The sequence below is a fragment of the Cyprinus carpio genome, chromosome A11 (genome assembly GCF_018340385.1).
Source record: "Cyprinus carpio isolate SPL01 chromosome A11, ASM1834038v1, whole genome shotgun sequence".
NCBI classification, from domain to species: domain Eukaryota; kingdom Metazoa; phylum Chordata; class Actinopteri; order Cypriniformes; family Cyprinidae; genus Cyprinus; species Cyprinus carpio.
The window spans coordinates 5809897-5836527 of record NC_056582.1 but is presented as its reverse complement, the minus strand read 5'-3'; the positions used below and the strand labels follow the sequence as shown (position 1 = coordinate 5836527).

At 35.5% G+C, this 26631-nt stretch overlaps 1 protein-coding gene across 1 annotated transcript in view; it reads left to right on the top strand.

The window, feature by feature from the left end:
• LOC109056150 (protein FAM107B-like) overlaps positions 1-25677 on the top strand; it is a 31713-nt gene extending 6036 nt beyond the window's left edge. Inside the window, exons 2-5 of the mRNA XM_019073376.2 lie at positions 13140-13200; positions 18245-18476; positions 24646-24802; positions 25124-25677. Coding sequence (XP_018928921.1) covers positions 13140-13200; positions 18245-18476; positions 24646-24802; positions 25124-25234 — 561 coding nt within the window. The 3' untranslated portion in view covers positions 25235-25677. The remainder of the gene's footprint in view (positions 1-13139; positions 13201-18244; positions 18477-24645; positions 24803-25123) is intronic.
• The last annotated feature ends 954 nt before the right edge of the window (positions 25678-26631 follow it).

Sequence of the window (26631 nt, the reverse complement as noted above, 5' to 3'; positions counted from 1 at the left end):
TTCACTTGGAAAGATTATCTCTGAGAAAGCTGGCTGCATCGAGGCGTTCCACCCCCTCTGGTAACCCCACCAGTTGTATGTTGTCCTCAATGTTCGTCACTTTATCAGTAAGTTGTTCTAGCTGCTTTCTCAGGTTCGTGACTATTCTCCTATCCACACGTGCAGCTGCTTGAACAGAATCGACCCGTTCACGTGTCTGTTTCGCTGCTATGGCTAGCTTTTCAACTTCTGCTTTTAGCACTTTTACAGAATTGCTGGTCGCTAGTATGTCCATATGTAGGTCACACAAAACCGGGGTCAGTACAGAGTCTATCGCATCTCTCACTGTCGAGGCCACAACCAAATCCAAAGTACTTTGTTGCTCTTTAAGTGCTAGCTTGATACAGTTAGCAATGGCGCCGTTGAGCTCTTCTTTAGTGATGGTGGAATCTTTGAATTTTTTTCTTTATTGGCGATTGCTCAATGACTCTTTTCCAATTGTCCTTGACCATTGAAGTACTCATGATGGAGTAAATAGAAAGTGGTTCGAAATCTGCTATCAGGATTGTAGAGTATTTGACAAAGTGAGCAGAGCGATGGACCGTGCGTGCACCGCTATCGAAGGGTCACATGATCTGATTGTAAATTTTTAGTTTAAAAGTCATTTTTGCTTGTGTGTGGTGATGTTAGACTGACATATTGTGGTGTGGATGAAGCACAAAGCGAAAGAGTTTTCAGTTACCACTGCCTTTGTAAAAATAAAAATAAAAATAAAAAAATCCTACAATTACATTGTATTTATCACCCATGATTAATTTATTCAACAATTAAAAGAGAGGCAGGTCATATGATCTCAACATGGTGGCCACCCTGATGAGGCGACCCACTTTATATGATACTTTTTGTAGGTTAGGTTATTGTTATGACTGTAGTCTTGGAATCTTACTTCGTACATCTTCAATTTACACTGGGCTTATTTTACAATAACTAATATTCAAAAATTATTGTTATATTATATATTAATTTATGAAATTTTTCTCAAATGTTATTGTTCAACATTGCTGGAGGACAGTGATAAATGTTTTGTGATAAATTAAATTCCAATGATACAGCTAATTTAAAGTTTGTGTGGCCCTGTAGTTATGTATCGTGTTAGGCTATTATACTCCCAAAAAGGAAAGCATTAATATTAGCTTTTTTGTTTCATTATAATTTTCAATTTATTACATTTGTGTTTTCCAGTGGTGGACAGTAACTGAGTAGCTTTCCTTCGTTACTGTACTGAAGTACATTTTTCAAGTATCTGCACTTTACTAGAGTAGTTTTATTTTGAGTAACTTTTACTTCACTACATTCCAAAGCATAAGATCATACTTTTTACTTCACTACATTTCATAAATATATCGTTACTCCTTATAATAGGCTATATCACGTGCTTTGACACGCAGAAGCGGTGTCTGATTCACGAACAAACTGATTCTTTTCAATGAACCTTTTAAATCGGTTTGCAAATCGTGCCAAACGATTCATTCACGAATTAGAATGATCTGACTGCAGCTGTTCTCGAGTCGACAACTCACTGATTCAAATGAACCATTTAGTGTGAGTCTCCAGTGAACTGAATTCACAAGTAAGAACCGAAAGATCTTGTGAGCACGCTCGCAGTAAATTACTAATGTCAAATTTTAGGGTTAATTATTGTAACTGAAAATCATATTTATGTCAAAACTGTCAGTTGTTTGTGACCTAAATCTGCTGTGAAGGGTGATCTATTTAAGCCCACTGAAGTGCTTGAATGCAGGCACATCAACATCAGTGTCTCTATGTTGATGTGCCACAGATTAAATAAAAGATGTGCCACAGATTAAATAAAATAACTCATGCACGTTCAAATTCCCCGCTGCCATAAAGTTAAGCTTTTTATTACAATGCTACGCCTATGTGATGACTGTTTTTATATTGTTTATCAACAGTACAATTTTTTTTATATTGTTTGGATTAACTAGCTGAGTAGACAGATATGAATGTTTATTCATAACCATACTGAAAATAAGTAAATATTGTAAATATAGCTGATGTTAACTGTCTAGCTAACAAGCTTGCTGGTGCTAAGTTTAGGTAATTTTTAGATATAAAGTCCAAATATTTTTATTCAACCACCTAGAAAGATTACATCTGGGGGAAAAAAGAAAGGATGTGATGTTCAGAACAAGGTAACTACAGTAATTATCAAAGGAAGTGATGCCCTCTGAGGGCATTTGGCCAGGGGTGTTTTTACACCACAGACAAGGTTTGAGAAGAAAAAAAAATCATTATGAAAATATAATTTTATTTTCCTTAAAATGTTCTTCCTAACTTCTCATGTCATATATAACTGAGATGTTCTGCAAAAAAAAAAACACTTTCAAATCAGATGGTCAAATCTGTTTTCTCTCAGTGAACATTACTACATCACTCTCGTCAAAGTACTCCATATCAACAACAAGAATATATCTTGACTCCATATAGTGGTTATTTTGGGAAAATCAGTATCTATCAGTACTTTTTTACTTATGTACATAAAGGAGTACTTTTGTACTTTCAGTCGTGTAAAATTGAAAAAGGAGTACTTTTATTTTACTGGAGTAATATTTTATTATAAGTATCTGTACTTTTACCCAAGTACTTGATTTTCTTGAGTCTCTGATCAATGGACTATAAGAAGGACTCTTAAAGTATAAATCCCTTTCTCCTTTTCTCTCTCTCACTGTATCTCTCTTTCAACATTAGTGTAGGTTTCATTTCACTCCATGGGCACATTTTACTTAACTGCTTTTGGATGGATGCATGCAACACCCGCTGAGTTGCATTAAACAGCTTGAAAGATTTTTAATATAACTCCAACTGGATTCGTCTGAAAGAGGAAAGTCATATACACCTAGGATGACTTGAAGGTGATTCATTTATGGGATAAATTTCATTTTTTGCGTGAACTAACCCTTTAATGTTCCACTATTTATGAAGTGTAAAAATAATTTTAAATACTTTCATACTGGTGTGTATGTATATAACTGACTGTACAAATTATCAAGAATTACTGTACTTGTGTTAAAAAAAAAAAAAGAAGAAAATACATATACGAAATCCATACAATAGAATGCACTGATCACAGAAGTTCTACTTTGCTTTCAACATGTCCTTTACACTAGGTTAAATTATGGAATTTATAAAAAAAAAAAAAAAAAGTAGTGAGGAAACCGGAGGGCCAAGGCAGAGATGAAGGCTCAGACGACCGAGGCAGAGGAAGGGCTCCGAAAGACTGCTGCAGATTGAGACTGGGCTGGAGCTGAGGGACTGACAAGCACCATGGGGCTGAAGAACTGACTGGTATAAGAGGCAGCGGGAGAGGGAGGCTGGGAGGGAACACAGGAGAACAGGAGCTGGGCAGAACCAGAGGAGACACGGGAGAACTGGGTATTACCTCCCCAAACCAATCTATTAAGTTAATTTGGGAAATGTCCATTAGTTTCTCTAAATAATGTCCAGAAACCAGATGCAGCTCACCCTTAGTCTCTGGTTTATGAGTGGGGCTGGAGATGTCTTCCTCAGCTGGGCATACAGAGAAACACAGTCCATTCCTCTCCAGAACTCACTCCACGAAAGCGGCAAAATCCTCCTAGGGATCGTTCGATGGTAGGCGTGCCTTACACTGCTCGCTCAGGCTGTTGTGATAGAATATGCTGAGCGAAAAGTCAGGGAAGTGTGTAAGGCATGCCAGATCTACAAAATCCCTGGTATTGTCCTCCAGCAAACGGTCCTGTTGCTCCAGGCACAGGAGTTGGATGGCTGGGATATCCATTCCAGGAGAGGGGAGAAACAAAACAACAAAAAAAGAAAAAACACAGCTATAATTACTCACTTTGAGGGTCTGCTATTTTGTCACGGTTTAGTGCTAAAAGCGCAAGATGCAGGAATAATCCAAAAACAGTCCTTTAATAATATGTCCACATAAGAAACAGAAAGAATCCAGGAGCAAAGATAGCACAACATGAAAATACAAACAATAGCAGACAAAGGAACCGGGAGAACACAGGACTTAAGAACTAATATAGACAAATAAGATAATTTATAAACACAGGTGAAACCAAATTAACTAATCGGGGCAACTCAAGAAAACTAGGTAAAAAGGAAGACTATTCAGATATTCAAGAAGAAAGATATATTTGCTAAAACTGTATAACCCTATAAGACTCTCAATAAAAATTAACTCATAAAAAAAAGGAAAATCTTACTATTAAAACTTATACTGTAGTTTATTTCAAAATTGAAAATGAAAACTTTGTAATGTATGTAATTATTAGATGATGACGAGCATGTGTGCACTATTAGATTCGAATGGGTCTCTAACCACTTGCTCACAAATCTGTTTTCACTTTCATTATTTTGGTTCGATCTTTAATGTTAATTGTAATGTTTTCCTCTCACACAGTTGACTACAGGCCTAAAACACAAATACCAACATGCAATTGTAGGTTAATTGATGACAAAAAAAAAGAAAGAAAAAAAGAAATCTGAATGTTTCTGTTTAGATTTAAAAAAAGGTCTTAAGTTATTTTTATTCTCATAATAATAATAATAATAATAACAATAATAATAATAATAAAAATAATAATAATAAATTGCTTATTGAATGGGAATACAACTGACCGAGTGTAACATATCAACTGTTGATCAAAATCAGCCCATGTAGGATTGCATGTAGGATTCAAATAAAGTTAAGGAGTTAAACACTTTTCTTTACAGAAATCCCTACAGAGCTTTGTAATTGAAACAGTTGTGATTCATTCAGAGCTTAAATAGCACAGCTGATTTGTTTTTGGCTCATGAAATAATATATATATATGTGTGTGTGTGTGTGTGTGTGTGTGTGTGTGTGTGTGTGTGTGTGTGTGTTCTCCAAAATTACTTGATGATGTTTGTCATAGTTCAGGTTATATATATATATATATATATATATATATATATATATATATATATATATATATATATATATATATATATATATATATATATATATATATATGCCTGCACTATGACAAAGATCATCAAATATTTTTGGAGAACAAATATATCTTATTTCATGTTTTTTTTTTTTTTTTTTTACTTGATGAATAGTAGAAGCACAATGTTGAAGGAATATATGTGGGGCATGACATAAACTGAGCATATGAGGCTATGTTCTGTTCTACAGTATGTGTAGTACTGGATTTTCCACCAGGTGGCACAATCAGTCCGAATGTGAAGATGCCTTTGAACGTTATCAGCAAATGGTAAATTGGAAAAATAATTTATTTCTTAATTCTATTCAAGAACTGTGGTGTACTATAAAACAATCTTATGCACCAACATAAGGCCAACATATAAGGTTTGAAAACATAATATGCTAATTTTATAAATGACTAAAGGGCAAAACTGTTATTCCTGTTACATAGATTATTGTATGTCAGTAGTGTGTATTTCACATATATGGCCAAGAAATTATCTCATTTAAGGATCAGGTGAGAGGACCATCTGCTCTAAATCCAGAGATGGGCAGGCTGTGTTAACACTTGTCTGTGATCTAATGCTAATTTTCATGGTTATTTCTGGTCAAACAGTAAATATTAAGTTATGCTGTAGCCTGGATTAAGGATGTTCAAAGCTACAAAAAAAAAAAAAAAAAAAAAAAAAAATCAACTCCCTTTCAACTAACTGAGTCATTTACTCACCCTACCCTCGTGTTGTTCGAAACTTGTAAGACTTATTTTCTTCTGTAGAATGTGAAAGAAGATACTTTGAAGAATGTTGGTAGCCATACACTTTCACTTGACCCTCTAACACTAGCACTCTCTATTATGTTTTTATTCTATCTACTTGATTTCATATATATCCTTTGAAAGGGATACTTCAAAGTCGTGGACTTACGGTTAGAGAGTTTGACTCCTAACCCTAAGGTTATGGGTTCGAGTCTTGGGCTGGCAATACCACGACTGAGGTGCCCTTGAGCAAGGCACCGAACCCCCAACTGCTCCCCGGGTGCCGCAGCATAAATGGCTGCCCACTGCTCCGGGTGTGAGTTCACAGTGTGTGTGTGTTCACTGCTGTGTGTGTGCACTTTGGATGGGTTAAATGCAGAGCATGAATTCTGAGTATGGGTCACCATACTTGGCTGTATGTCACGTCACTTTCACCCAAAAATGAAAACTGTCACCATTTATTCACCCTTGTGATCAACGTTGTTCCAAACATGTAAGAATTTCTTTCACGAAACTGTTTGGTTTTCAAAATTCTTCAAAATATCTTCTTTTGAGTTCAACAAAATAAAGAAAAAGGTTTAGAACAACTGAAGGGTGAGTAAATGATGACATAATTTTAATTTTTGGGTGAACTATAGCCCTGTATAGGAAGGAAGCTTTCTGGATGCTGGCTTTTTTTTTTTTTTTTCATACTGTTTGTAATTTTTTGTTTATTTGCCTGCATTTTTTTTTTTTTGATGGATTTAGAGATGCAAACTCTCTGCGAATATTTCAAAAGTCCAACAACAGTCTTAACTGAAAATCTTCATCTCTAAATGTGTTCCTTTTAAGGCACCCACACTAAAAATATTGCATCTAAAAAAAATTTACTCGTCAATCTCACTGTTTGAAAATGTCAGTTGTTGAACAGCTACTTTAGAACAGATGTACTCTTAATTATATGTCCTACATTCAAAGTTATAATAAATAAAAGTACCACGTTACAGTTAAAAGACCCAATCGCTTGTTTGTTTACTGTACTATAGAACATGTGCATTAGCTGAAAAACCCTGCAAAATACTTGAATGACTTCTTGTTTGTGATGTAGTTGCGTCAATTTTAGATTTTTCCACATTGAAGTAGAAGTAAAAAGAAAACCTGCTCTGGGTTATTATGAGTTATGACTATGATGAGCGAGTAGTGTTGATGTTGGTTTGCACAAGGATGAGCGTATTCTAGTTATATGTTCACTAGTTTAGCATAGCCAGACCTTCAGAATGACAGCAGAAGGTCTGGGAACCATGGCCACTTTGAATGGCCAAGGACCACCCAAAAGGCCATACGGCTGACAGGTAAAGCAACCAGTGATGATTTTATTTTATTTTATTTTATTTTTCTGTGCCACATCATGTTTAGGGGCGTGGGAATTTCCTCATAATAACAATAACAATAACGTGGAGTTTATGCCACAAACTTTACATATTTAACATACAAACAAAACTTAGTGTTTAGTTGATCCTAATAAGCACGATCAGAGTCATAAAACGACAGCTTTGTTTTTCCATGAGGGGGTTTGACGTCACGACATCTTTGTTTCCAGGCAGAGTGTTAAAGAACGTGATACACACGTCTCCCGAAAATTTTGTAGAATTCAACCAATCAGATGACAACTTCGAAACTTGTAAGGTGTTTCCATTTTTATGTGCCATATGCCTCAGACGTTCATCCAATGGTCAGTGGGCATGACATCTAAGGCTGAGACTATAAGTGCACACACTTGACTAAACTCATGTACAGTTTAATAGAATGGCCCACGAGCAGCTCAAAATTTATCACCATTTTCACTTACTTTCATCTCAACAGGAAACCAGAAGATGGGCTCTGATCTTTTGTAGTTTACCAGGTCTTATCTGCCAATAAAACACATAATGACCATTAGGGGAATGGAAAATGTTTAACTGTGTAAGGAAATAATCATTGAGGAGCCCATAAATGTCCGTTTAATTGCAACATTTAGATTCAAATTCAGGCCCATGCAATGGATCAAGACCATGGAATCTGAAGAACTGTGCCACACATGTAATAAAAAAGAACAATACTTTTTTTACTATAAATAAAAACATACAGGACCCTGCAGAGGACTGGAGTGCTGATCCCTGCCCATGCTTTCTAGTAGGTTATGTGGATAATTAGCAGGCTGCTTCTCTACTTCATGGCCTCTGCTAATTGTTTGTGTTGTCTAGGAAAACTGAGAACCCTCACCTTGAAACTAGAGCAGCAAAGTGGGACCAAAATCTATTAAAAACACCCTTTTTGTTTGTGACTTATGTGTGAGAATTCAATATCACTTTCCAGTACAGGGGTGCGTTCTGAACAGCGTAAATAAAACATGAAAGATCAGAACAGGCCACAAGCAAAAAGGACAAACAATCATTTTGGCCAGAAACTGGACACTACAGGTGAGGCACTGTGGCATCCAGCCCATCTTGGAGGACAATGATGCATTCTAGAGGAGGTCACACTTGGCTCGCCTCAAAGTTTAGTGATGCCAGATTGCCTTGGCTGTGGTCTGTATTCTGTCCCTTGTGACAGACAAAAGGACAACTTTGATTTCAGAGAGCTTGTTGTTCTTCTCTACATTAATACGTTATACTGCACTAGATGAAACTATAGTACTATACCATAATACATTTACAAATAATATGCTTCATTATGTTATTCACTGTAAAATTATCCTATCAAATTTACTGTAAAAATAAAAATAAAAAAATAAAACCTTGCAGAGATTCACCAGAAATTGTCCAGTTTTACAGATTCCGGTGTCACAGGGTTGCATATAACTTCATTATCACACTACGCTACCAATAAACACACAAAGATGAAGAAGAAGGTTTAGAAAGTCTTTTAATCCAACACACACGTATTCTACAAACACAGGGTAGAGTTGATGTGACCAGACCAGATGAACTGAAACAGAGAGAACTTAAATACAGGTGAATGAAGTGCACAGCTGAACATAATGAGTGCCCATGACAACAAACAAACTAAGGCAAAGGGTCCAAACTAACAGAAACTGTGACATTCACAATCTGAATCTTTCATTAAATAATATAATATTAAAATGTACTATTAACCAATATAATAATACAGGTGTCACGCTCTTGTGAAGGGACAACAGGTGCCACAATAGAAAGTAAAACTCAATAATATAAAATGTAACACAAAACAATATATAATTCCTGATGTGCATTACTGATAACAAAAAATAAGAAGAAATAACATTACTTTTATGAAATATAATCATATGTCATGTATCATGCATATATAGAAATCAAGTAGATAGAATAAATTTTAGTTTTACAGTTTACAGTAAATTATATAGTGATTTATAATTAATATTAATTTGACATTATTTTACAATACTATTACATATAATATGATGTTAAACAGTTTAAATTGTTTTATCATATATGGCATCCAAGTTCACTGGTCCAGCTAACACACGTGTATTCTATATTGTAAACTATCAGGCAGTGTCCCTGTCTAAAAGGTGATTGGCCCCTAAGATGAAAGGTGGGACTTCCATTCCTATAGCTTTCAAGTGATTCTAATCATTATCATCACTTTTATAATGTCCTATACTGTACTATTCTATATAATATATGCTGTTTTGTCCATTCACAATTCTAGAGATATTCTGTATTGTTCAGCATTTAGTTGGTTTATTTGTGCCTGCCTTGTCTATATAATCACAGGCATACTGATACATATTGACTGGCTTAAGAAACATTTCACCACATAATAAAGATATATGAAGTCCATGTTTAATGGACTGAGGGCCATTCCATAATTAAAGGAGAGCATTCAGTGCTTTGTTGATTATAATACTATTTAAAACCTCTCTCTCAATGAGAGGATACAAATCCCTTTATAATAAAGTAAATTAATTGACTCAATTAATAAAGTCAATTAATTACATCTCAATAAACCTTCCTTTTTTATGTCAGGCCTGAGGGCTTGTTCAGAGGAAAACATTGATGTTTTGTTCACCTGTTTGCAGGTGAACAAAAATCCTCTGTTGGTTTTGTTTGCAAAGGGTGTGTAAGGAACAGCCAAAATTATTGCACACACAGGATTCTCCTTCTAGGTTGTAAGAGGTGTGTGTAAGGCTGAAATTAAAGAGATTTGCTCCTTCCTCAGACTTCCATGTCTTTACTGTGAACAATAAGACAGTGAGGCCCTTGTGAAGACACCAAGCATGAGCAGGCCTCTCCTAGCAACTGCAGCAACAATATCCATTCACCCAGCCAGAGTATTCTACTTTGAATGTAGCTCAGGAAAGCCAGAGTCCTCAGGCATTAATTTGTAACTGAAGGCTGTAGAAAAGCTGGGTAATGTGAGTTCCACCTAAAAGAAGAAAGGGTTTGTGTTCTCACTAGTGCAGAGGTTCTTAATTCCGGTCCTCGCATCCCCCTGCTCTGCACATTTTGTATGTTTCCCTTATGGCTTCAGACGTTTGTTCTATTTGAACATAAGTGCCCTGCGAAGTGGACATCACAGGATATTCTGCCATGATTCCAGTTCGACGCGAACATATATGTTCAATTCAAAGTGCACTGAAGTGTCCGAGACGTGAATTTAAATTATATTTATTTACAGAGGTATATGATGTCACACTTGTCCATGTGTGAATACATTGTGCAGTGCAAATCCGTGAATGAATGTTTCAAAGTGAGGTAAACTTCAACAGATCTCCCCTGCTCAGGGAGAAGGGAGCAATGAACAATGTGTAGGGACCATGTCAATGGGAACAGAGTTCATGCATGAAGCCCACTTCTAACGAGCGGATTATCTGAATCAGGTGTGTTAACAAAGAGCGACGTGCAAAATATGCAGAGCTGGGGGGCGCGAGGACTGGAATTGAGAACCACTGCACTAGTGTATCTCAAAACTTTTACATTTGAGACCAAGTGGTTACACACACACACACACACACGCACACGCACACGCACGCACACACACACACACACACACACAAATAAAATAGTGGAAATAGTGGAAAGCACCTTTAAACTTTGTGTTTCAAATCAAAACTCAATGCTTGTATACTGATTGTTCAAAAAAATCTGTATTATATTGTTCCAAGTTCATAAGACTTATGGTCATCTTTGAAACACAATGAAGATATGTTTTAATTAAATATGCAATATCTGTCCCTCCAAATAACATATTTAATTTAGGCTTTTATTCACATATAAAGATTGATCAAAACACACACATAGGGTGTCTCTTAAGAAGATGTGTATTAAAAATGTTAAATTCATTATTTTTACAATGTCTTTATCAACTTTTTGAAGCGTCAAAGTTTAAGAAATAAACAACTAATAATAAGAGGCACAAAAATCTCATATGTTATAAAAAAAAATCATCATCATTCTTTTATGATAAAAAAAACGCCTTTGGGGTTGGGTCATTTTTGGGTCAACTATCTCTTTAAAAATTGTTTAAAAATACTGTATTTCAATCGGCTTTATGGAATTATACAAGAGTAAAAATTTACTAAGTTTAAGAAATAATACTCAGAAACCAATATGCTGATCTAAAGAACATGGAAAGCTTTGTGCATCCCAAAAATGAAAATTTGTTCACTAATTCATTCTATCAGAATTCTGAAAACTGTATAACATTTCTTCTGTAGAACATAAAGGGTTTGATGTCAATGATGTTAAATGCCTGAATTAACTGAATTCACTAAATCCCTGAAATATAATTCATTTAGTAATGGCATCAGATTTAAATGAGGTATGACATTTTTCAATAAAATGTTTCCTCACACAAATCCATTTAAGTGCATAAATTGTGCAGACTACTCACTGTATGGTGATGTAATGGTTCTTATATTCTCTCTATTTTTATATGCTTGATTGATTGATATGGAAAGTGCAGCATGAACATTCTGCTAAACATCTCCTTTTGTGTTCAACAGAAGAAAGTAAGTCATATAGGTTTGGAACAGCACAATGATGACTGATGAGCAAATTATTTTTTGCATGAACAATTCAAGAACTATCCAACTAAGAACTATCCGAAAAACCATATACTGTAGTAAACTCAAAACCACAAGAAAAACGGTTCTTAGAAGAAGTTTCTTTGCTGTCCCTAAGATCCAGCCTTTATTTTTTTCTAGAGCATAGAAATGCTACCTTGCAAGCATTGCACAGCAAGGAATGGAACAGCTGGTTTCATGTTGAAGTGGAAGAAGCATATTTAATGTGCCTCCACCTTTTCTGCATTCATGACCACTGAAGTCTCTCATTATATATCCTAACCTCCTGAGAGTCTGCATCCACAAATGAAGACGTTATATTTTAGTGACTTTATCTGAGACTATACATGCCACAGTCTGGATGTCCTGTACAGAGCACATTCAGGGCTTTTCAGAGATACTATATGTTTGGATGTTTCACCATGACTACTGCCTTTCCTTGGTCTTCAGATAAGTCTGATATTAATTTAGTGACACTCTTATGGAAATATAATAATATTTTGTAATTACCATTTAAATCTGACTAATTTTTGTGTGTCATAAATCAACACCTCAGGAAAATGTTATGGGGTTTCAGATCAAAATATGACTTTCTCTTATGAAACAGGACGTTGATTTCATACATGTCCTCATATGAGGACACCGGCACTAAAAACATGTTTATTATGCATTTTGGGAGACACAACTAATGAATAGGGAAATAAATTATATTTCAGTATTCCTATGAACTCTTATATAATATTAAAATATTGTCTATTATTACTCCCATTAGTACACTTCTTTTTTCATTACATGTTGCCCCAAAAACACATTAATATGCAAATTAGATTTAGTTTATAGATACATTATATATAATGATAAAACTTGTTTATGGTCATTTTACACACATTTTGCATAAAGGATATTGGTATATCAAATCATTCTGTTATAACATAGTTAAGAATGATCTATATACAAAGTTTGGTAAAACAAAAACAACAACAACAACAACAAAAAAAAAAAAAAAAACGGGAAAACTAAAAATGTATTGGTGATTTAATTTTTTTTGCCTATGCTTGTTCATTCATGTCTTTTTTATTTTTCTTTTTTTATTGAGTCCCAATGTCCTCTACCAAGGATATAGTATAACTTCATTGCTCTAAACAATGCAATGACATGAAAAAAAAAAAAAAAAAAATTAAAAATTCCTAAAATGTTGTGCTGGGTCTTAAGAGGCTAAATCAATTGGAGAATAGTGCAAGCAGACAGAAAGTCAGTAATGCTGTGATTGATAAGACTGATGTGAATATTTCCTCTCTCTCTCTCTCTCTCTTTCTCTCTCTCTCTCTCTCTCTCTCTCTCTCTCTATCTCTCTCACACAGCAGAAAGGATACAACATTAAGCAGCAGAGTGTGAAAAATGGGAAACACCTGAATGGACTGGGTAAGTCTACACTTATGCGTCCTTGAGAATAATGAAAGCCACCCAACAGCCCTGCAGAGGAACAATGCCACGGCTCATTCTGTTCCACGCGAATGTCTTTGACCTTGTTTCTTGACACATCACGACTCACGACTGTGTCAAAAATACTTCTGAAGTTCCCGTGGCTTCCTGGCGATAATGGCTTTTAAATGTCTTATGTTCCACTGACCTTAAAAAGATTCAAAAACGTGAAACGTTTCAGAAACTTTCATCACTTGATCAAGAAGCAAAGACAAGAAACTTAATATCTTCATGACTTATAGTTGAATTTAACAGATTAGAGGTGAGTGATAAAATAGTTTATATTTTAGGATTCAAGCAACCAAGCAGTTGGGATATGCTTTATAGTACTGTATTGCTCTACACAAGTATACTGTATACTGTATCTATGCAGATATACTTGAACATACTTATATATCCAACAATACACAAAAGCTGGGTGATGATGTAGTTACATTTTTGCAAAGAAATAAATAAATAATAATAATAATAATAATAATAATAATAATAAATAAATTGTATGGCAAAAATAACTATATTGTTAAATAATGTTACACAGATAATATGAAGTCATACCATTATATACAATTTTGTCAATATCATAGTGCCATTCTTGTCTTAAATAACTAACAAATACTCACAGAAACCCTGTTTCCAGAGATTTTTTTTTTTTTATTATTCTGTCTATAACTAAGTTTAGATGTGCCTGACCTGATGATCATGTCTAGAGATGTTGTTTTATTGTATACAGTGTGTAATTTTGAATGTAAACATGAACATTATGTGATTGTAAGACAATTATCTGTATGTGTTTTTATTTAAAATTGCTCAGTGTATGAGTTTATGAAGGATAAAAGCTTCTTGGTAGACTAATGGTTAATGTGAGATTTAGCAGAAGAGAAACAGAGAGAAAAAGATTAAGCTCTCCACTAATCCTATCAGATTCCTGAGAAAGAGAGAGAGATCGTATGTGAAAAATAAAGCTGGGAGGAGTAGGAGGGGTGTGGTTTTGATGCCCAGTTGTCACATGACTGTTTACACTGTGAGAGAGGAGGCATGTGGGTGAAGAACAGCAGAAACTCAGGAGAAACGACCCTAACATAAACATGTAGGATATTTTACAAAAAAAAAAAAAAAAAAATAACATAAAATAAACACAACAACGGACCAGACAATAGAGAAGAATACAGTTTTTTTCCCCCTGAGGGCCAGCCCAGCAGACCCAGAGATGTGCTTGTTAAGTCAGGTAAGACAGAATCATCAGACTGCGACTGAGATTATAGGATGCTGATGTAATGTGCTATGCAGTGAAACTTTGCAAGATAGAAAATATCATAGAAATAAAATCATATCATAGAAAAAAAATAATAATATTGAGCTGTCTAAATATATATATATTATTTCTAATATATATATATATATATATATATATATATATATATATATATATACATACACAGTAGACTGGATGATGGTGAGATCAGATCTCTATGTGGAGCACTGGCTGTTGTCAGACTCATATAAGATTGTACATATAAGGATCTCACTAGATGATTATAATTTATGGCAAAATGAATGTTTTGAAATGTAAACTGATATTTCCTAAATCACACTACTGGCAAAATATAGAAATAACTGGCTTAAAACCTATATAAATATTTAACACACACACACACACACACACACACACACACACACACACACACACACACACACACACACACGTATGTCTATATATATATATATATATATATATGTTGAAAAATTTCATCTAAAATTAGCATTTTTATCAGGCCCCTATGCTTATTTTACTTTAATAGCAAGGTATGGGTCCTTTTCTATGCCATTAAAGTTAAATTATTGAACAAAAATACAGGAAAATACACATAAAATGCACATTTTTATGTGTAAAATGCACATAAAAATGTGCATTTTACAAAATGCACATAAAAATGTGCATTTTAAACAAACATTTCAGACAGCACTTAGAGGCTTTTGCATCTGAACTCTTCATATATATTCATATATTTCAAAGTTAAATGTATGAATTTTTTTTTTTTTTTTTTTTTTTTTTTTTTTAACAAGCTGCTGTAGTATATAAGACAAATTAAGTAAAAAGAATGTGACAAAAGGCACTTGAACAAATCAGTTCAGTAAGAAACAGGGAGCCATTCTTGCTGTGACATTCTTGCATAGTGCCCAACTTGTTACTCATGGCATTCGGCTGCACAGTAAAGCAATAGACTTCAAAAACTCTTTGGTAGACATTAGAAAGTCACCATTTCGCAATTTCCGCATATACTTTTGTCGGCTGGTAGTAAAGATGTAGCAATTTTTAGGTGTTAGTAACAGAGGATAAACCAATGTCCTTTCATCTTTCACAATTGTTGTTATAATGTTTTACCAGCAGTATCTTGCTGTGTGTTTGTTTTAGCCGAAAAGCGCAAGGTCCACAATGTATTTCTGCCTCACTGTGATCGACACCAATAAACCCTGCTTTGTGTATTTGAACAGTTATCTTAAATCATCCATCTCTGAATACCCAGCTTTTAAACAAGCACGCCTTTCACCAACATATATTGGAAGTCTATTAAGCAGTTTCTACGTGAACTATATCTCAAAGGTATAGTCACCAAAACTGAATATATTTTGTCATACTGTACTCACAATCAAACTTTTTTCTTCTGTTTCTTTTTTTTTTTTTTTTTTTTTTTTTTTTTTTTTTTTTTTTTTTTTTAGCACACTTAGCACAGGGGAAAAAAAGAAAATGATTCAAGATACACAATTTTAACTTAAAAACGAAAGGGGAAAAAATTATTTGCAAAACACCCATGTTAGTTATAAAAACTCTTTACTGTGTTATTACTCTAGATTGTGTTATTGCCCATAGAGACTTCTGCAGTGCTTTTTGCTGGGAAGCTTTATAATGCAAATTCCCTGTCTGAGAGTTGTGCCTACATTTTATGGCTTGCCAAGGACCAGTATTCATTGGGGATTAAAGGAAATAGCACTGCACTCCACACACACACACACCCATGAGAGAATGGGATCCCAGGGTATCCTCTAAGAATGCTGAAATCACCATGACAACTGTCAGCATTCTGTTTGTATACAATGCATTCTGGGAACAAACTTTTTATATAACAGAGGATTTTTGTATGAAAAAAAAATTGTCTTTTTTATGCTGAATGCCTGGGAGTCAACAGGACAATATATTCAGTGATGCAGATTAATTTAATCTGTCCTACCTAATATGAAGTCCACATACTTTATTTTTCCTTTCCGAAATGGAGACAACATTTTTCATGTTAGTGGAAAATGTGCAAAGATAATATAATGAAATATACTTATATTCTTTTCTAGGCCATCTTTGTGAATCCGATGGGACTTCGTACTTCTTACTTCTTACTTCTTACTTCTTACTTCTTACTTCTTACTTCATATTTCAATCAATCAATCAATCAATCAATCAATCAATCGATCAAAGTTCTGATATATTGCTAATATACAGCAATGCAATTCTAACATTTTAAATGTGAATTCAATGTCACTTTCTTTTTGGGACCACTGTATATATAATACATATACTATATATGTTTAGGTCCACTGTATGTCAAAATGCCATATCAAAGTCTCAAAGTGCCCTATTACCATTTAATGTCATCACTGAAGCACAGTCCTGTACTGCACTTTATTATATGGGTTAACATATCTTGTCCCTCAAAGCATATTAGCACACTTTCTAAATATAATAGGTCTACTGAATCACTTTTGGTTATGCTGAGTATATAGGAAACATTTGCTGTTGTCCCACACAAACAGACACCACACAAATCTAATTAACCTCACTGTTTATCATCTGCAATTCTTGGAAATGGGCTCAGATCTGACCAGCAAAAACCCATGACTTCCCTGTGTGTGTACCTCCTGGGTTTGTGGGGGATTTTGATAAATACATTATGCCCATAAAAGAAGGATGTTCACTTTCAGAGCAGACACAGTCCACCCTCTGCTGCTCTTTACCATGTTACTGATCTCTAATCAATGAGATCAAGGCCAGTCTTCCAGAGCACCAGATTATGTAGCAATACAAAAGGTACTTTGGTGATTGTGTATGTATAAGTACTTTTATCTCATATTGAATTCTATCTGTAAGCTCTGAACTGGCATACACAAATATCATTTGTATTTCATAACCATGTTGCAACACTCTCCCTTCACATAATTTTAATGTTGGCCACACATGCTCACACAGTTTATTCAGTTAAGAGCAAGCAGACATGAAATAAACACTTTCTAGTGGTTACTGGCTTTAACCCTTTTGTCCAAATATACTTAACTCTCATTTTTACAGGCACACTTATGATATGTAGACTCTGTTGTTTTTAAATGTCATAACATATTATTATTATTATTATTATTATTATTATTATTATTATTATTATTATTATTAAAAATTAAATAGATATTTATAATTTACATATTGCATTTTATTAATTTATAGCTTCATAAACTGTCTGACCCGCTTGCTACAACACTCTCTCTGTCCAACAAATGATCATGGATTCATATATATGTTTGTTTTGTCTTTGTCTTTGTTTGTGCTTTGTCTGTGTGTCATGGTTAGAGGATAGATTTTGTTTAAAAAAAAAAAAAAATTAACAAAAATCTTCAAATAGCTTGACTCAGCAGAAGGAAATGGAGGTAAGGAATTTCTGCCCAATGCGGAACATAAACACTCTGCATGTCCACCTGCTCCCTTCAGGAAACCCACTTAAGCTCACATGGAACCATTTAAACTGGAGCGGAGACAAGCTGTATGTAGTCGTGTAAATGTAAATGCTAGCACTCTGATGTGGGTTGTTTATGCTGCACCATCCCACTTCCTACTGCTGATTATGGTCTCCTTTTGCGTCATTCTTTGCCTTTCTGCTCCCTGTAAAAAAAGGGTTAAAAGGAAAAAAGCTACTTCCTTCCTCTCACATTGTTTTCTCTCTGTCCTCAGCTTCAGCATATGCAGATATCCAATGGGAACAGCCTCATCAGCAAAGAAACCCGGACAGGGATCCATTTGATTACCCTCATCGTGAGATCCCCCCGTTGGCCAGTTATGCTCCTCAGCCTGATTACATGACAGGGGATGATGATCTCATCAAGCCTAAAAAGCTGATTAATCCAGTGAAAACCTCTAAAAGCCACCAGGAGCTTCATCGGGAGCTGCTTATGAACCATAAACGGTATGAGGATACACAAGTTTAAAGTACATAAACAATATTGCAAGGATAACAAATGCAGTTCAAACTATCCATGATGGCTTCTGAGATCATACTTCAATCTGATAATGAGTCCAAAATAGACTGATTGGCGTTTTCCTGTTCACGTTCCTTTGAAATTAGAACACTGTAAGTGCCTGTAAATCATCAGCTAAATGGCAAATAATACTCATATACAGAGTGAGGAACACTTTTTAAAATGTTTCTGAGGGTAGGTGATGTAAACAGACATTCAATCCCGGCTAGTTATCATCTCTGTGCGCCTGAGCAAGATATTTAACACTAGGTCGCAGTCTCTTTAATTAATACATGTGTTGTAAGTCTATTTGATTTAAAGTGTGTGCTAAATGACTACTTACAGGTAAATGCATGGTTCACAATACTTACAGTTCAACCACTGTTGGAGATTTTGCTAAATAGGACATGTTGATCCTGTAACCACTTTCCTATCAAACAATCAAGGCTTAGGGGATGATAGACATGACACTAGAATTTGAAGAACAATTGTACATCTCACATTTCCATCTGATTCTGAATCTCTTTAATAACTAGGTTTGCAGTTAAGGACATGCCTAAGACAGTGTTTGTTTGACAGGACAAACATGTTGATCCAGGAATCATGGTCACCACTTGACTACCTAATTTCTCAGCACATCTGGACTGGTTGTGGTTGATATTTTGAACAATTATGATACTTTAAATAACACTTAATATGTCATCACAGATGTACTAAATGTCTTTTCATGTATGCAATTAATACATTTATGCCTCTAAAAATTTCCTAGCAACAATTAATCATTGTAATAATCAAAAAATAAACCAAAGTCTCCAAGTAGTGAATCGGAAAGCCTTCAGTTTCCCCTCAAGTCCCATAATCTCAGTGTTAGCACTTTGATTAACATTGTGCAGTTGCTTGGTAGCAGCACATTACAATGCCACCCCCTACTTCTGTAATACCAGTAAATGTGGTAAAGGTGAACACACTCTCTCTGTCTGACCAAAGGTATCCAAAGCATTCAGGAGTGGGCAATAGAAGCAACTTTATTCTTACTTCTCCTTCCATTCCTTTCTTTTTAACTAGACACTTTTTAAGAGGACTGAAATTTTACAAATGCAAGGCTCAGCCAATGAAGACCAAATAGAGATATAGTGTTCACATCCCACTCGGGTCCTGTCTTGTGTCACACAAGGGATATGAGCACTTATCTAAAGTGGCCAACAATAGAGCTTTGCTGTTTATGCTGTAGATCATGTGGCACAGAACTCAGAGTTACGGTGGCCTTGAAGTGCACAACAGATTACAATTCTGAAAACAAAATAACAAATTACAAACGGAAATGCAAATCTAAAAAACAAAATAACAATTCACAAAACACAACAACAATTCACAAAACATTATAACAAGTCAGAAAACACAATGACATATTTGAAAACAAAATAACAAGTCAGAAACCACAATGACAAATCCAAAAACAAAATAACAAATCAGAAAACACGACGACAAATCAGACAAACCGGAAGAGGTAGGTATGTTTGAGACAGCACCATTGGTTTGGGATTACTCACCGCTGACTGGACGAGACATCTGTCAATCAATGTATACAGAAAGAACCAGCCGAAAAACAGCAGAGTCGTGATAGAAAGTTCAGAGATGGTCTTAAAATTGCTCGATTTAAATAAATTATATGAATTGCACTGTATTATATGAAAAAAAGTTTGGCAAAAGGTGGGATCAAACCCTGGTCGATCGCATCAAAAAGCCAAGGACACACACTTAACCACCTGCACCACTGGAAAATACCAATGCCAAGATCCTAATAAGGCAGGTTTTTGGACAAAGTGTAAATAGACACTCTGTATGTTTTATTCCATAGTAAGCGCAATTCATAAAATACATTTAAACCGAGCTACTTTAAGACCATCTCCAAACTTTCTGCCACGACTCTGCTGTTTTTCGTCTGGTTATGTCTATATATGTTGATTGACAGATGTCTCGTCCAGTCAGTGGTGAGTAATCCCAAACCAATGGCGCTGTCTCAAACTATACATACCTCTTCCGGTTTGTCTGACTTGTTTTGTTTTATTTTCTGACTTGTTGTTTTGTTTTCGGATTTGTCATTGTCTGATTTTTCTGACTTGTTGTTTTGTTTTCGGATTTGTCGTTGTCTGATTTTTCTGACTTGTTATTTTGTTTTTGAATTTGTCATGGTGTTTTCTGACTTTTTATAATGCTTTCTGAATTGTTATTTTGTTTTTTAGATTTGCATTTGTTATTAGTTATTTTGTTTTCAGAATTGAAATTTGTTTTGCACTTCAAGGCCACCGTACAGAGTGCTCTTGAGTGCATTGTCATTTCCAGCAGTGAGATCTACAAAAAAATTTTACAACAATGTGAGCTGTGGCGAAAATACACTACCATCCCACTCTGGTACACACCGATTAATTTTAGTATTTTTTTTTAACACATCTGCGTATTTTTGCCATTCAAGTCATGTTGGAGTGATTGTGTTTATGAGTTGATTGCAAATGAAGACATCAGTGTAAAGTCATAATTATTGGTAGGAACACGGTTATTTTCTTTAATCTCTGAATATCTGGGTTTGGGGATGAAAAATTGTTTGATTTATTCTTAATGTATTCTAATTGAAAATGTTTATGTGACCACATTTTGCAACAAAGCTAGCTAGAAGTATGTAGAATACGTAGCTGTTTATCAAATACATTTGATCTACTTATCAAAATAACCTGAATGCTTTCTGTGTCATAGTTACAATCTCAGAACTCATTAAGTAGGAACTTTCCCGTGTGGAATATAATCCTGCAGTTCTCAGCAGGGGGTGCTCACACTAAGCTTTGTATAGGCCCTAATGGCCCAGTGTAGTGTTGGGGACACTACACTGTAAAAAAAAAAAAAAAAAAAAAAAAAAAAACTGTATTTTTGGCTTAAAGCAGGATCCTGTCAATTTGTTGGTTGTTTCTTGATCTGAATCCATAAACATAAATTAGCTACGTCACAGTGGCCCTGTCTCAAATGGCACCCTAATCCATTTTTTTTCTTCCTCTGAGTCTACACTTTAATGATACAATGTCATTATCACAAGATAATGGTCACTTATGAGCACCCATCTAAAACCTACAATGACAAACAGGATGCCTTACGGCAGGATTATTCAGTTCTGTTTCTGCAGGGCCATGACCTGCAGAATTTAGTTTTAACTGCATTCAAACACACTTGCTTGTAACAATTAAGCAATGAAGACCTTTATTAGCTGGTTCTGATGTGTTCAATTAGGGTTGAAACTCCATTTTCAACCCCAAACTGAATTTGGGATTGAACCCTGCCCTACGATCCTGCAAGGATGTACATGAAGTGTACCATTTGGGACAGGGCCTATGGCTCATCTTCACTAAACGTTAGTGGGAGTACTGATGTATCATTCCGGGTGGATACTACACATTGGTAGATGAGATTTTATTGACCTTCTCAAGAGTAGCTTGACTGCAATTAACATATTTTAATTAAGAGTAGTTCGTCAGTTTACAGTTTTATACTTCCCCAACACATTAATAAAGGCTGGAGCCAAATTCTGTGGGAAGGTGGCCCTCTAGGAGCTGTGCTGAGACTAATACAAACCAATGTAGTTGCAGACAGCATGAGTAGAGTTTGCCCTCTGTGTGAAGCACTTTTATACCACAGAGATCTTACTGGCATAGTGCGTGTCAGACATTAAGTGTGTATCTCTTAGTCACTGTTGGCATTTGTGTCTCTTTGGTGCTGCAGAAGACGGTCAATCTGTAGAGGACATTAAAAGAGAGAGAAATGGTTGTGGATCTCACATGTGCACAGATAACAGTGGGCATCAAATATGGCACAGTAGGCATAAGGGTGGCAGAGGAAATCGGTCACTCTCAGAACAGTGCCACTGTTCTCAAGCTTTCTCAAGATAAGCTCTTTATGTGCCAGTGATATCTGGAACTCTTTACTAAAAAAGCTATGTGAAACACTGACAACATCACTTAGGAAAAGTGATACTAAAAGAAGATACTAAAGGGGAGACAAATTTGTCTCAGATGTCCCTGTTAGCCAGGCTAGGGAAAAAAGACACCATCTATGGATCATTTCAGGAATGGATCGATGCCAGGGGTCTGACCAAGGTTCAGCAAGTGACTATTCATAGCCAAAAGCTGAGATACGACTAAAGACCATCATGTTATTATTATGAGGGCTTTCAGGAGCTGTCCGGGTGCTGATGTCTCTCTTGTTATCTTCATTGAATGGCCCTTGTGTTTATTTGTTGTCGTCTGGCTGTCTCTTCAGTTTGAAGGACACAATCTAAATTAACAAGGATACTAATGGGACCTCCCACATGTGCTGAACTCTACTCACACACTTCCTTTCCCTCCTCTCGGCAACTTGGTGCCACTTCCCTGTGGAGAGAATAAGCTTACATGTAATTTAATTATCAGTCAACCTCTCATTCCGACTATAATTGTACAAACATGTATATCCTTCCACTAGAGTTAATAATTATCACTCATGTTAGCAGCAGCTTGGCACATTGAGAACAGTCATGAAAGTGTATGCAGTAGGGGTGCATGATAAATATCGGCCGATAATTAATGCGTATCTCGTCAGTAAAGCCAGTTCTCTAATCAGCGGTAAATTCCATCAGGTGCGTGATTTCACATAGAGCAGCTGTTACTAGACAGAGCCGTTGTTAACTGACAAGCTGCGCAAATTGTGCAAAACAAATGTGTTCCTGTGGCTCAGTGATAGAGCATTGTGTTAACAGCGCAAAAGGTTGTGGGTTCGATTCCCAGAAAACACGTTAGGTCAAAAAATGTGTTAACCTGAATGCACTGTAAAGCGTCTACTAAATGTATAATGTAAATGTAAATCCACGTTCATGATTAGCATGGATTTGTGTAATTTGTCAGTTAACAATGGCTTGGTGTACTAACAGCTGCTCTATGTGAAATCACGCACCTGATGGAATTTAAACTGCACTTAGACAAACAAGCACACAATTCATATGTCAGGGCTGTCAAAATGAGTCTAATATCAATGGGATTAGCCTCAACCATGACTAAGATGGGAAGTCAAAACACTGGCAACGTACAGTATAGTAGGTTAGAACAACAGGAAACTAATGGTAATTCTGCATCATAGAGAATTACATTTTACAATCAAACAGTTCTACATATTTTCACAGGTTGTATTATAACACATATATTTTTTATGCATTCACATATCTTTAACTGATTTAGGGAAAAAAATAAAATTAAAATAAAACGAAGCACACCAATCTGATTAGAAGTATCAATACTGCTACCTGCTGGATGACTGATGGACTGCATCAACTAATGATGTTAATGTACTGATTGTTCTCTATTCTATTCTATTCTGTTCTACTCTATTCTGTTCTGTTCTATTCTATTGTCATGTTTGTTTTTGCATGTTTTTTTTTTTTTTTTTTTTTTTTTTTTTTTAATTTTCCATTATTAATCCATTATATTCTACTACAATATATTCACTTGTTTATTCTCTAAAGATCAGGCCCTTTCTAACGGAGCATGCTGCACAACTTATTGTCCAGGCCCTTGTCATTTCTAGGCTGGACTACTGCAATGATTTTCTGGCTGGATTTCATCAAGCACAATCAAACTTCTACAGATGATACAAAATGTAGTGGCACAACTGGTCTTCAACGAGCCCAAAAGAGCCCATGTTACACCTGTCTTTATCTCCTTGCACTTCCCGATCTCCCCACCCCTATCTGGAATGCGGAATCCCTGACAATTTTCAAGCACAGCTTAAAAAAAACAAAACAATTGTCTTTCTCTTTATTTATTCCTTCTCTCTCTAGCTTTTACTTATTTGAACAATGTCTAAAACTTGGTATTACAAGCACTTTCTGTGCCTGTTTGCCTCTTTAAGAAGAATTGCTTTATGTATCCCCCAATTGTAATTCGCTTTTGGGTAAAAGTGTCTGCAAAATGACTAAATGTAATATAATGTTTATTTTGTATTCTGTATATATCCCCCCACCCCCATCCCACTCTCTCTCATTATTATTATTATTATTATTATTCTTATTATTATTATTATCACTTTCTATTTTATTCTCTTCAGAGGTATTGGTGTGGAGAATAAGCCAGAACTGCAACGTGTGTTGGAGCAAAGGAAAAGAGAGCAGACAATTAAACAGAGAAAGCAGGAGGAGGAGGCCAGGAGGAAAATATCTCCACTGGAACATGAACTTCTCAAAAGACACCACAAACTAGAGGAGGTAGAAATCATACAATCATACAGTGTATGATTACTTTAACTATCATTATAACTATTTTCCTGTTTGAAACTATAAAGCTGGTTTGGCACATCTATATTGTATAAAGCGTTATATAAAATAAAAGTGACGTGACTTGATAGTGTGCGATGCGATAGGGACCTGGAATAATGAGGGTCAACATCCTCTTTTAGTATTTCACATGTAACTCAGAGGTCCCAACATAGTAAACACACTTTATTATGGTTAGATATATCCTGTTTATCTGCAAACCACCAACCAAATTTTCACCAAATAGTGTATCTATCTGTCTTTCTACCTTAGCTGGAGAAGGAGCGGGCAGGACAGGTGGATAGCAACTTCAGCGCTCCAGAGTTCATAAAAGTGAAGGAGAACCTGAGACGGACATCATTTACAAGTTCTGGAGAGGTGTAGGGGTGTAAACAAAGACTGGATCCATGTGTGTTTGTGCACAGCCAATAACATAGAGACCTGCTGCAGCTCCTAAACACCGCTCACAGAACTGTTCTTCTGTACTTCCTGTCTCACACCAACAACACCCTCACCTCTCGCTGTAACAGGTTCAGAGAGGACAGAGATAGGACAAGACCCAAAGAGCCTCTGCTACACTTTCACATAATGAGGAGGCTGACACTTAAGAGGTTTCAAGAGACTGGAACAAGAAAAAGAGTGTTGTTGTTTTTTTCTGCTCTGGGTCGGACTAAATGGGTAAAAGATTAACTGCCCAGGCTGCTTATGAGTTTTTTTGCATGCATGGATGGACAGCTATGTTCTGGTTCTGTCACATTAAATTAAAATGTGAAAGCAAGGTACAAGGATAAGTTTCGGAGTGAATAAACAATATATTGCTCTCTAAATGTTAAGCAGAACATTTATAAGGTGGCAATTAGACAAACATATCAGTATTATAGACAAATTGTTGCTTATCAAACCGCCAAATATTTTGTTCATTGTGTACTTTAAAACATTGTCTCTTATAATTAACAATCAGCACTTGACACTTTTAAATGAGAATACAACTATGATTAATTTCAGCTTTCATCACCCTTGATTTGCAGCATAACTCTGAGACATTGCAAGAGTGCAAGCAAAATGAATTTTACTTCTCAAAAAAAAAAAAAAAAAAAAAACACTACCATTTAACATTGATCATCGCTACAATGATGGTTACAATGATGATGTACTTTTACATGAAATTAACCATTTAAAGGAGCCGTATGTAGGATTGTGGCCTAAACTGGTACTGCAATCACTATAAAAATACTGTAGAGCGGTGTATCCCCTCCCCCTACCCCCTGACTCGAGGTTGCCAGATGACGAACAGACGTACACAGTAAGTAATTATGTTTATGCTTCATGACATGAGAGATATTTTGATAAGTAATTATGTATTTAAAAAATGTACTAATTGTCATTAGTTAAATATTATCGTAAAGATTTATGCTCGTATGTGACAGTATAATCGTAAAGATTTATGCTCGTATGTGACAGTATAATCGTAAAGATTTATGCTTGTACGTGACAGACAGAACGGTAACTGTTAGTCTAGGCTACTGTCTCAATTACGTTTCAAATTGCCATAATGGGCGTGCTAATGTTGTTTTCCTCAGCGTCTCAGCATAATGACAGAGAAACGGGCTCTTGTAATGCATTGCTAATGTTAGCATACGTCCATGTGAGCTAACGTTATGTTACTTTGCACAAACATAAATAACTTTGTTCGACTGTCATGAATATATGAAATGTCCATTGACATCAAGTACAAGTTAGCCAAGCATAGATGAATCTTACCTGTCCAGGAGGAAAAATTA